Source organism: Formica exsecta, unplaced genomic scaffold (assembly GCF_003651465.1).
Source record: "Formica exsecta isolate Colony F162 unplaced genomic scaffold, ASM365146v1 scaffold3, whole genome shotgun sequence".
NCBI classification, from domain to species: domain Eukaryota; kingdom Metazoa; phylum Arthropoda; class Insecta; order Hymenoptera; family Formicidae; genus Formica; species Formica exsecta.
In genome coordinates this window covers 804245-817770 of record NW_021850256.1, presented here as the reverse complement: position 1 = coordinate 817770, position 13526 = coordinate 804245, and the positions used below count along the sequence as shown (strand labels likewise).

The following is a 13526-nucleotide window of genomic DNA, read 5'->3' as shown; positions in this document are numbered from 1 at the left end:
GGGGGGGGGGGGGGGGGAGGGGGTAAGCCCCACAAACACGCGCTCTGTTCACGTCATGAAAGATTCTCGGAAGAAAAAGATTCCCCAGGAGCCGTATTACGTGCCTCTTTCGAGTTTTCCGAGAGAAAGAGAAAGATCTTTTTCTTCCGACCTCTTGCGAAAGGAGAGTAGTCTTCTCGTTATCTGAAAATGGTCGGTCACTGCTTATCCGGCTGGAATCCACTGAAGCAGACGAGACAATTGTCGCGACGCTTTTGAGACGATCTTAGAAAATAAGACGCGCCAAAGTAATCCAAAATATCTATTTTATCGTCGATACAAAAATAATGTCGCGCTACTTTTTAGCGTGAAATACTTTAAAGTATATATATTGCAATGTCTCTTTGGATCGTATGTGTAAATGAATCGTGGGCTTAATTTTTGCTCAAGAAAAAAATGTATGAAAATTTCTGAACGTTGTAAAATATATTTAGATAATTAAATATAAATTAGCGTGTATGTGTTATATTATTGTAATGGAGGATTCCAATGGATGGATTATAACTGCTGCGGTGAAAAAATTCCGCGAGGAAATCGCGACGCGATTCAGTTCCCTGGAAAATCATGCGAAAACATATACCACCTCTTGCCCGCAGTCGATACCGCTAGTAGTAATATGTACCCGGAAGTCTTGTCTTTCGAAGAGGTAAGCGCATCCTTTTTCTCCTTCTCCGCGTCGAGACGCCGATAGCTCGCAATGTCGTTTCCCGTTTTCTGTTCCCTCTTTTGCCATCTCTCTCGTGTTGCGCTAGTATATGTGTATACGGTACATACATATATTTATATATGTACATCGTACACGTACACACACGATGTGTGTATATATCCCCGCGAAGAAATGATACACACGCGGCCCGCCTTCCATTCACGTAAGTTTACTTACACCTATCTCGTCTGCTATCCATACCACCTTCTCCCACAAAGAGGATTCATGCCACGATCAATATGGGGGTTGGTACCCCTGAGGAGGACGAGGAAAAGGGGGAAGAGGCGGTGGAATGTAGGAGGAGCTGCGGGTATACCGTAGATATATAGACTTTGTAGTGTTAGGGACGACTTGGTCCGCAAGCAGGCAGGCAGGCAGGCAGGCAAGCAACTTGGCAAGCAACAGCAGGCACCGAAGTACAGTTAGGGGTGGCTCTTTCGAGGGTGAGACGAGAACGGGAGGGACGGTGAGAGGAGTACAGCGGGGGATGGAAAGGGGAAAGACGGCTTTGGCCGTGTGCATAGTATTGGGGTTGGCGGTCGCAGCCATGAGGGTGGTAAGTGAGTGAGCGACTCCTTCGCCACGGCGCCTCGTCTCGACTCAACCACCCTAACCTTACGGATATATCCCAAAGCCACCGACCGACCACCCACCGTCCTCTCTCCAGCTCCTTCAACTCCTCTTCCCTTTTCTCCGCCGTCTCTCTCATCCCCTTACTGCCGCTACTTACTCGCGCGCTCTCACCCTACGTCGACCAACCATCTCCGTATCCTCCGCTTGCCTGCCTGCCTGCCTGTGGTGCCTGTTTCCCTATTCCTCACTCCATCCTCGTCGTCGTGGCTAGGACCCCGAGAGAGAAGGTTACGAGCCAGAGTCGCGTCTCCCAAGACCCCGCAAACCCCAGCTGGTACAAGATTGCACCCAGTGGCTCTCAGCAGCATCGTTGTCATCATCGTCGTTGTCGTTCTCCAAGGAACGCGCCGGGACGGAGTAATATCGAGAAATTGGGATTCCGCGCGGAGGCGATGCGATATCGTCGACAGCGGGAAATGCCCAATGGTTTGATGGACATTGCGGGACTTTGCGCCGCAGTGAGAGATGTTCGATTAATGCATTTCGTGTCGGTAAATCTCCGACTGTCGAGCGCGTCAGAAACAGAAGACAAGGCTCTCTTGTATATCAACTTTGAGATTGACGTCGCACGAATGACCATATGAGATATTTCTATTTCCAACGAAACCTTTCGATTTTTATCTTCTCGCTGAAAATATTTTATACGTCGTGACAATACTAGTCGGTTTAAATCTCGGACAAAGAGAACGATCGTGATCTGCATATATTTTCAAGTTCCACTTTTCAATAGATAAACATCCGCGACATTTATATTACGCTGCTGCTTGTTTCGCATTCTCATCAAACTCGCTTGAGAATAACAGCTTTGGAATATTTAATGCTTGATCGCGATTTTTGTTTCTGCGCATCGAACGGATTAATTTAATTGCCAAGCGAAATCGCGTCTGCGAGCAATCGGCGGCAAGATTCATGACAGAATCTGAACTGCAAGCGCGCGCAATTTCGGCGAAATATCCAGCGACTATATATCGCGCCGCGCAGCTTGCATCGTGGATGCATGGAATTTTTTATGATTGCGTCGGACAGGACGACGGTAATCGGTTCGCAGAATCTACCGCGTACACGTCACTGGATCAAATCGGTGCATTCGTCACAATCGCAATTAGTACACGCGCGAATTTTTATCATCGTCGTAGCACATATTCACGCGTATTTCGGCTAAACCGATCTTTTTCTCGTGGCTTATCATCAGAACCGATACTTGCTCGACGAAAACAAGAAAGTTCGATATCTGCTCCTATACAGGCAAATCGAATCTCATTTTTTTTTTTTTTTTTTTTCAGACGAAGAGGATTCTATTTATATAAACTAAATATAGCACCTGCAGTAAATTTTTATAATAAAAGCGTCTCTCGTTTTACGAACGGGAATTTATTCATTACAGACTCTACTGTTGCTGTTGTTTGCTATAATTCTGCGTACGGATTATCCCCGTCAAATTTTCGACGGAAGAACGCGTTCTCGCAATTGGACTTGCTCAAATTGAACGACATATAAATAAAGCTCACACGCAACGTCGCGAATCGGACCAGACATTCACAACGCTATGATTTATGACGCCGCCGTAAATAGTAAAGTTCCCTTTCTCTCGGCGCGTTACTCGCGTTGTATTCTCTCGCGCTGCGCTTTTTTTCCCTCGCTCGTCTTCTCTCGTCTCCTCCCTCTCTCTTTCTCTGTCTATCGCTCTCTTTTTTCCCGTGTCCGCCCCCGGAGCGGCAGAGTCCCGTGGTGGAATTTGCATTTTTAAATTAACTCGCGTCTGTTTGCAGCTATCTCGGCTCGGCGGCGCCGCGCTGCTGGGCTCTGCAATTTTATGCGGTAACGCGCGTCCTCCCATGGCTCCCGCGTACACACCATCTCGTTGCTGGCGCGTTCTTTCTTTCGCGTATACGTATAGGCGTTTCCATTGCGTGATCGATAGTGCAACAGTTATCGTTATCGCGCCAACGAACCGGCGGTTACGAACGCGTTTTCGTTCAAATTCGGTTCGCGCGATAAAAACTGCGAAAAAAGACAGGCAATTTCCTGTTTTTAATGAATATATAACTGGAAAAAAATGACATTTTTGGAAAATGTTATTCTCAACTGTATCTTCTCCCTCCCCAACGATCGAGGCCTCGAGGCTCAATTTTCATTAAATTTTCATACGAGGCAACCGCCCTCGAGCAACGTTCCCCGTCCTTACGATCGATCGATTGAGCGTCGCGCTTCTCGCGTAATTACTGCTTTTAATTACGTTTTTAATTACGAACATGGTTCTGACGCGAACCGCCAAGGCCGTAGCGCCGCGTGAATACCTACTCGACCAGGCAACTCGGTCTGATTGCGCGCGTAATTTTTCAATAGGGAAAATGCCGATGGCGCGCTTGTTGGCGCGCGGGCGTTGTCGACCAAGTCACCGAGTTCCGCAGCGATGGCCGGAACGTGAGTGGTCTTTTACGAAGCAGCAGCTTCCTGAGAGAGTACCGCTGAGGCCGAGACGCGAGGAGAGACGACGCACAAAGGGTGATGCAAGGGGATAAAAGACAGAGAAATCGAGGAGGCGAGAGCAGGTCGGAGAAATAAGGGGCAAACAGAATAGCCTGCGCCATAAAGTGCCTGCGCGTTATCCACGAGGGAGGAGGAGAGAACGAAGAAACATTTTTATCGCTCCGTCAGAGAGAAAGAGAGACAAAGTTGGAGGAAGCAAAACAGACGGCGGAAGAAGGGGATGAGGACAAGCGGAGGAGCGAGAAGTGAGTGCGGTGAGAGGAGGAGCTACGGGTAATTGAAAAGCCCATGGTGCATCCCGATCGTCGCTTTATTTCGCGCGCACGCTCGGCGCGCGGTACACCGGAGCTTCTCTCCTATTATCTCACCCTTCTTCTACCGACCGGTCGTCTTCTCTCACGTACTCTCTTTCTCCCTCTCTCTCTCTCTCTCTCTCTCTCGCGCGCGCGCGAGTTCTCACCTTTTGCACGTCGCAATAAGGATGACGAGAAAAAAATGGAGGAGGAAAAGAGGGGCGCGAGCAGATGCCCGTCGAGGTAGAGCCCGGTGAGAGGAGACGGACGAGGGGAAGAAAAAAAGATCGTACGCAACAATGCCCGCGGAGGTGCATTCTCGCGCGATTACCAACGCGGCGCGGAGGGGCCCTTAACGAATGGCTTCGTAAACCATGGGCGCTTTAAGGTCATTACGCATCGCAAAAAAGAGAGTTAATGGACGTCGTCGAGCCACACTGCCGGCAGGAAGCGAGACGGAAGAGCAGAAGGTGGAGAGTGAGAGAAAGAAAGGGACGAAGAGAGACGAGGACCGGTTGGCCACCCGTCGCCGATCGACCGTCTGATTTATAGCGGTAGTATCTTCCACCGGAAAGACATGAACGCGCAACCTCATTGGCTTCCTACATTAGCGAGTTAAACGTTATCCTACGGCGCGTCGTTCTCTTGAACGTTCGCCAAAAAGTAACCACGTGTGCGCCGTTAAGATCGTAAAGTCCGGATAGGATACGGAATAGTCAATCGGAATTGTAGACACGTACAACACACACGATGGTGTACCAAATTTCTCTCTTAAAATACACAGAATAAAAATTATACGGTACGGTACTTCGTTCTACGTGTATTTATTTCGTTGCGTGAATTTTTTTTCTAACAAGAAGAGCGTAGAGCGGAACAGCGGGTGTTCGCAAGTTTTCAGATTTTTTTTGTCCGCGGATTCGCGTATCGCGCACGTTATGTAACGGACGTTACGTTGGAATAAAATAATGATCCTCCGCTATGTATCTCGCGTTCTCGTTTGCAAACTGCATCCATCGCGCGCCGTCCGTTATTTCCAGCGGGACGTTTTTAATAACAAATCCACGCTTTCGAGGCCGCTCTCTCTCTCTCTCTCCCTCTCCCTCTCTCCCCTCGTCGTCGCTCTTCACTTCCATTTCTGCTTTTTTCTCTTTCGTACATCTCTCTCTTTTTCTCTCTCTTTTCCCTCTTTCGTTCCCGTAGTCGCGGAAAAAGCTTTTCACAGCGCCGTAGAAAACGCGTTGCACCAGTACAGTCGGCCGATTATATTGTGAAATATACACAGAGACGTAATTACGCGGCGGTCGATCTTTGCGTCGGCTGCTTACTACGAACGACATTTTACGGCTGCCTCATTAAATTACGGAGTAATTACAGGCGAATTATTAAAAAGCTTAGTCGGCCGTTAAACGCGCCACGAGTCGTAAAAGCGCGCAAGAATAGTCATGATACGATCTTACGCGTGTGTATTGAAGCACTTCGTATAAAGATACATACACACATAGGTTAATTAAATAAAAATGTGTCATAAAGAAATTATATTATATAATATATTTTAATATATATTTTAAATTCTTCAAGAAGAGATTAAAAAAGAGAAGACTCTAAAAGATGTTTAATTTTTTAATATGAAAACTCTGCCGTTAATAAATCAGGAAGGAGAAATCACGCGAGCAGAATGGAATCACGATGCGAAAAAATTCGAGTTAATTTCTTGGTTAAAAATTGTGACACCGGGGCTTATATCGCGCTACAAACGGCGGGCGTAAATATCAGCGCGCGCCAAGCGGAACGAAAGCCACGAGCCGAGAGAGAATCGATCGTAAAGGACCGCGACGAAGCGATTCGCCGTTGAGGTACTGTTGTTAAAATTGCTCCCAACCGCACCTACGTACCGTGCTGTGCCATGTAATAAATACCGGGAGACGGTGCTTTATTCCGTTTCGCAGAATCGTCATCGATCGTTGCAGACGCGCAATGACTATAAAACCGCCGATCCGTTGCGCTCTGATTGCGATCGCTTCGCGCGCGCAATTTTTATGTATACATATATACATATGTGTGTATATGTGTATGTATCTTTGTCTTTTTTCTGACGATTACGTTTGTTGCCAATCGGCTGTAAAACTAGGACGCGTTAAAAAGTGCCGTGTTGCGTTTTTGCTACCGTCGCTTTTGCAAATACAATCTATCATTTCACGCACCTTTCGTTACGATAATTGATACTTAAAATAATTAGACATCTTCCCATATTTATTACGCGATGCTTTATTGCTTTGGTATTTCATCAAAGAATCTTGTAGATAGTTTCGAATTTACTTTGAAAAATTGTTATAAAATAGGAAAAGATAAACGAGATTTTTTAAAGTCCTATTCCATGACGGATTTAATCTTCCCCGATCTTCTCCGATTTTCATAACGATATTGCACCGCGGAAGAGAAAAGTACTTCAAAAAAGAGGAAACAAAAAAGGGGGAAGAATAAAGTGAAGCCGAAAAGCGGACGCGACGAGGCGTTATTAAGGCGCCATGATGTTTTTAATTAATTAATTCACGGAAGCCGCAGATTCACCGTCTCATAAATTCCGGTGTCGAGAGTCGAGAGAGTTCCTCCCTGCGAAGGGGAAAAAGACGGGAAGGGTATAACCAGGGAAAGTATGCAAAGTATTTAAAAATATTAAGCATCCCCGAGAGAAGAACGGATATTAAGACAGAGTCGGAGAGGATCGGCTGGCTTGGTGGGGACTAGAAGATCGTTTGAGTTAAGAGTAGGGGAAGGGAGAGAGGGTGAAAGTGACAGCGACGTGGAAACGGAATTACGGGATCGGCACGGTGGAAGGTGGTAGCAGAACGTTTCAATTAGTAATTAAAACGTGCCGTGCAGTAACCCTCGCCCCAACCCCCCGTCACTGTTTCCCCGCCTCCTCGCGGTACGACGTGGCTCTTGCTCTCTCATACCGTCGTCGTCGCCACCGCCGCCATCTTGTAAATTAATTAATGCGTTCCTAACGAGATCAGAGGCGTCGGTAAAGCAGGAGGGTTGGCTAGTTCTCTACTTTGCCCGCTAAAGAACGGGGGTGAGAAATCCAAGGGTGTAATTCGCGTCTCGCGCACCCTGTGTCGGGTGCACTTTAAAATTCTCCACAGCAGTGTTGGTCGAATCATTTTTATGAACTAGATAGTTTGATAATTAAATACTGAATCAGATATTTGACAAAAAAAAGACATGGAATAAAACTTTGAATGGATAACTGATGCAAGGTTTTGATCTCTTGCAGTTCTCTCTATGTTTAATGCGTTTGAAAATTTCTTTGAATTTTATAGTTATATTGTAAACTCGAAAACATATCATTTTTAGCGTGCATCGAGAAATATTTCTAATTTGAACTTGCCATTCCGTAAGATTAACCGCAAATCTTCACGTCAATTTTTCGAAACACCCCCATATCATCGTCACAGCCCTGGGCAAGAACGAATTAGTCTGTTCCCGGGGGTAGACAGGAGAGACAGGGTGTTAGTGGAAGGGGGGGATGTTGGTCGGGAGCTCGGTGTCAGGATCTCTCGACCCTTTCATCGGCGCTTCACCCGCTTACATAATGCAGCCACTCTAATTAAAATAAATTACACTCTCACGCGTCAGTTCGCTCTTTTATCTCTCTCTTTCTCTCTTCTTCTCTCTCGATCTCGCACCCGTGCTCGTTCTTTCTCTGTGTTCCCCTCCCCCCCCCACCCTTTCTCACTTCCCTTCCTCTTTTCTCCACGCCAGCTTTTTTTTTTCGCTCTCACCCTGTCGCTTTTTTGTACCACACTTTCGACCACCACCCGGGTAACGCCTCTTCCACCCTCTCTCACCCCTTGCTCGTTTATTTGCACTTTATTCGAGATTTAATTTACCGACCTCCGGCGACAGCCTCGTTGGTGCGCGCTCGACTCTGTGATGGGATTAAAAAGGCGGGTAGGGGATGATAGGATGGAAGAGACGAAGGGAGAGAGGCGAGAGGGTCGCGTAAAAGTTGAAAAAAGAGTAACGCGACCGCGAGCTTCGCGACCAATGGAGAACGAACTGCCGGAAAATGGCTGAACCAAGGAAAAAGCGAGGAGGCGTACGAGGGGTAGGGGTACGAACAATCGATATCGCGGCGTCTCGATTCGTAGCCGATTTTCAATTCCCAGAACAGCGACCGTGTATGTACCTATCACCACGACATCGCGACAGCGCGAGAGCTTATACACGGTAAATAATGAAATCGATTTCGATTAAACGTTTAAAATCGTTCCTGTTTTCGAGATATCAGGGTCGTTGGCGCGGTTGCGTGGCCTCCGGGCTACGAAATACAAGGGGTGAACGGGAGGCAATTTTTTTCCCAGTTGATATTTGATCGCAATTAACGCTCAGCAAATCGTAGCGGCGTTATAAGCCCCGAAATAAGCGATAAGCGCGTATATATTGTTGCATCTGTATCAATGTTTAAACAGTTCATTGTATAAGATCAATATTTTCGCCAAGATATGCAATAAAAAATGAGATAATGAATCAAAAAGAAAAAGAAGAGCTCGATCTTTTCGGCAAACTATACAAATGTATTCGCGAAAGATGTCGATAAATTATCGCGAGAGATTTTCATTGCTATATATCTTGTAATTGTTTATTAAACGTATTTCGCGTTAGAAATAGCATTTATTCATTAATATGCGGATAAGAAACAATAAAAAATAAATAAATAAATAAAAATACAAGCGTAAAAATATAGTATAATTGGCTTTACAATCACGATCGATTTTGGCGAAAATTATATTGACATTACAACGAAATAAATCATTACCATCTCTCCACGGATATCTTCCTCGTTGCTATCGAGATTACCACCAGCTTTCGCGACAATTTACCGTGACCTGATAGCGAAACGTCGCGTAAGTACCGTGCAATTCAATTAAGCTCGCGCTTGCGTGTTGGTTGGAGTAAATTAAGAAAGCTCCACACTTTTTCATCTGTATCGGTGCGATAATAAAATATACCGCGGTTGCCTCCTTTTTCCACCGCTGTCTCCCTTTTTTTTATACAAGGAGCAGTCGCTTTACGGTATTCTATGAACTCGTTATGAGTTGACACTTCAATGAGAAGGATGGTGAAAGAAGATTGTCGAGTAACTCGTACAAACTCTGTCCTCTTTTTTTTTTCCTCTTATCGCACGACGGCAATGACGATGACGATGTTAACGTCAATGTCGACCTATAAGCATCGTAGCTTCTTTTTCGCATCCTCGAAAAGCTCCGAGGTATTCCGCAACGCACAGAGTAAATATCTCTCGGGTCGTGAAAAATCCTGAAAACGGAGAAGCAAAGCGCATCTCGCGCGCGCGAGAAAAAAAGAGACATCGAACAAATTGACGCCGTACTTACCAAGTTCCGAGGAGCGAAGAATTACGTTTCCATCGATCCGCTTTTTCGCGTCACTTTGAATTTATATCTTCTCTCCACAGCAACGTGGAGCAGGCTGCACGATAAAACTTCTATTCCGCTCGGCGGCTCGTTACCCAACTGCATTTTCATGTCCTTCCGTGCTCCTCCTGCCTCCATCCTCTACCGTGCAATCCGATCTCGTGATTGGATCGACGAGGAAGAACGGTGCTTGCGGAAAAGAGGCAAGCCATCGTCAGGGAGACTAGAAAAAGAGGGAAAAAAAGAAGATTGAGAAAAAGAGAAAAGGAGAGAGAGAGAGAGAGAGAGAGAGAGAGAGAGAGAAAGATGAGGCAGGAAGCGAAAGGTAAAGCTCCCAAGAATGAAAGGAGAGGAGACTTTACTGGTACGCGAATAATAACGACTCGCATTCTCTCCGGCTGTCGCCGGTTTTCGAATTGAGATGCCAACTCTCTCTCTCTCTCTCTCTCTCTCTCCTTTTCTCTTTTTCTCAATCTTCTTTTTTTCCCTCTTTTTCTAGTCTCCCTGACGATGGCTTGCCTCTTTTCCGCAAGCACCGTTCTTCCTCGTCGATCCAATCACGAGATCGGATTGCACGGTAGAGGATGGAGGCAGGAGGAGCACGGAAGGACATGAAAATGCAGTTGGGTAACGAGCCGCCGAGCGGAATAGAAGTTTTATCGTGCAGCCTGCTCCACGTTGCTGTGGAGAGAAGATATAAATTCAAAGTGACGCGAAAAAGCGGATCGATGGAAACGTAATTCTTCGCTCCTCGGAACTTGGTAAGTACGGCGTCAATTTGTTCGATGGCTCGGAACTCCCTTCCCGTTAAAAAGAAGGCGATAGACGTCTTCACGCCGAGATCAGACTGCCGATCAATACGGTATACATACGATGAAACATCTTGACAGAACAAAGGAGGTAGCGAACTTTAAAATGGGAATGTAAACGCGTAATCATAGCTCTTTAGAATTATCACTTAAATTATTAACGCGTTAAGAGAAAAAAAAAGAAAGAGAAGATTAATGAAGTTTAGTAGGAATCGCGATCGTTTAAGGTGTTTCTGGAATGAATGAATGAAGATATAAGGGGCGAACGAAAAATATAGCGAGGAGAATATAAAAGGACTTATATCTGCCCGACAATCAGTAATATTATATGACGCTGAGGCGAGTAACCCCATTAGCATTCATATTTCAATTTCACAGCCCTCAGGGTCGCAGTTTGAAACTGTGAAAGAGGTACTCGGTCAGAGCGACGAATGGGGGAGATAAACGGAAGAGAATTCACACAGGGAAGAGCCAGAGGGGAGAGAGAGAGTAGGCACCGACACAGGGGTGAGGGGGAACGTACGGGCGAAAGAGGAGAGCTAATATCGATAGCAACCTATTACCATCTATCTCCATACCAATGTAATGGACGCGCAGCCCCGATTATCAATCCGTAATAATTGTGCATATTAAACGGGCGCTAATTATCGGGCTGGCAGCGTGCCGCGGGCGCCATTGCCATCGAATCCAACGAGTTACAACTCGACGGCCCGCTCGCTCTCGTAGTAAATTTCACCACGGCCGAAAGAGGATCAATAAACTCCCCCCAAAAGAGGGAAAAAAAAAAAATCGTCGCCCGCTCGGGTGCGAAAATATTCGCGAAATCAAATATCAAACTGTGTTTTTCGCGATTCGCCAAGTGGTACGCGAATTTTTCAACGAGCGTGAAACCTTAATCGCCCATTCGTTTCGCCGCATCGCATCGGTTAATGCGGGAACGCTGTTACGACGCACGGGACCGTTTAATCGACGCCCGAGCTAACTACGCTCATCGATATTCATCGATCCCGGAACAAAAAAAAAAAAAAAAAAAAAAAAAAAAAAAGAAAGGAGGATGGGGGAGTTCCGACCGCGGCGGCATCAATTCGCCTTTTTCGCGCGAGCCTTTTGCCGAGCGATCGATCGATCGGTAGGACGATCTCGCAGGACACTCGAGAGACCTGGGAGGCGGAGAGCGCAAACGGCGGTACCCTCGAGCGCTCTCGAAAGCTTTTTTCCTCTCCGGAACGCTTTTAATAAACGCGCGCGCCGCAACTAGCGGACGCTTTATGTTATCGAAGAAGGAGAGAAACGCGTGGAGAAATAGAGAGGTTGAGAAAGTGAGGGAAAGAAAGAGAGAGGAAGAGAGAGAGAGAGAGAGAGAGAGAGGGCGTCGGATGGTCGATGAAAGCGGAAGGGAGTGCTTTTGACGACGAGCTTTTTATGGCCCTGTGTTCCGGTGTTCAGGCTTTTATGTCCATTCCGTGTTTCCTCCTTCGTCGCCATCTCCGCTTTCCATCCGCTCTCTTTCCTTTTCTCCACGCTATAGTGTATCGCGCTAATTCCCTCTTTCGCTCTCTCGTTCGTCCATCTCCGCTATCATCCAATAATATATCGCGCTTAAGCGGCAGCGTAATTTCGCTTTATGGGGTGAAATTTTACGTACTTGGCAGTACCAGAGACACGCCAGTCTCTCTCGTCCGCGATAAATAATGAGAAATTACTTAATATTTAAATGTGATACTCACATGTCTCTCCTCGGCTGGATTGAGACCTGCAACGTAAAAATTTCGCGTGAGTTACACGTAAAAATCGTACTATCGTTAAAACTAGAGATACACCTAACTACGGCTTTATTCGCGAAATCTCCCGTTTTTCAGATATCATTCGCTCAAAGTCGACAGATCTATCCCTGACAGAATGGACGCGCCATGAATGTTTTTTATTATTATTACAACGTTGAAGCGAATAGAGTCGGCGATATGTCGGCGAAATCTTTTCCGCGAAAAGAAGGAGATAAAAGAAGCGGGAGATGGAGTACGCGAGACTAGCTAGAGTTCTCAAGGATTTCCGAGACAGCGGTAGAGAGGGAGAGGGAGAGGGAGAGGGAGAGAGAACAGAGAAAAAGAAAGATCGGCTGGAATAGGGAGCGAAGAAAATCCAGACGGAAAAGCTTTGTCCTCGAGAAGCTGAGTTCATAGTTTGCCCTCGCTCGATTTCCCCAGCCTCTCCTTCTCCTCCTCCTTATCCTCCTCCTCGGTTAGTACACTTCGGTCTCGTAGGAAATATCTTAACGATATCTTTTTCCTCCCGTTACCTCATCCCACCGCGAAGTAAGAATTACACGAGCCGTTTATGTTCCTGGTGCACCGGGACCACCATAAATTGCCTCTCTTTTCTCCCGCGACATTAACCACCGCGGAAATAAAATATTTTTATCGACGCGCAAGAGACAGAGTTTCGATATCCACGTTATTGAGGCGCGGCGTCTCCTTAAAAATAAGTTGCACAATAAAACGCGCATTTTCGTCGCTCGATGAAACCTTAATTCCTAAGCTCCCATTTGAACGACATTATCGAGTATCTACATCGACCACCTACATCGCGACGAACGAGTGGTTTTATTATTATAGTCTTTTTAGTCCGCCAAATAACGGGAACGATAGTCTCGGGGAAGATCTTATTGGGCCGGAGAATTTCCTGATATTTTTCCGGGTACGGTCGCGAGTAGTAGACGTAAATATCATGCGGAAGAGGCCAAGGATCGTCGTTTCGGGGGTTAAAATCCGGGAATCCACGAGCAGACGCGTGCAAAACGGAGCACTTTCGAAAGAGAGAGAAAGAGAGCGAGCGAGAAGTATCCTTGTTCTCTTCGCGTTAGTATAGACCTCGCTAATGCCCGTCATCCCCCTTTTATCCTTCCTGCTATCCGACCAGGAAACTCTTTTTCTCCTCCCTCTTTCGACGCTGAAGAGCGCGCATAATTTTCTACTAAAGCGCGAAGAGGTCGTCGAGTGTTTCCGAGAAGCGTTTTAAGGACCCACGTACTCGCCTCTCGTCTCCCATCTTGGGGCGAGCTCGCTAAAAGTACCGAAGGCATATATACACAGCTCGCCCATTAATCAAAAAATTATCACGTAAA

The 13526-nt window shown here is 46.4% G+C and overlaps 1 protein-coding gene across 1 annotated transcript in view; it reads right to left on the bottom strand.

Moving 5' to 3' along the window:
- The window catches only part of LOC115237531 (protein groucho-like), a 102134-nt gene that overhangs the window by 7472 nt on the left and 81136 nt on the right, over window positions 1-13526 (bottom strand). The window contains exon 7 of the mRNA XM_029810630.1: window positions 12133-12158. Within this exon, the coding sequence (XP_029666490.1) occupies window positions 12133-12158 (26 nt within the window). The remainder of the gene's footprint in view (window positions 1-12132; window positions 12159-13526) is intronic.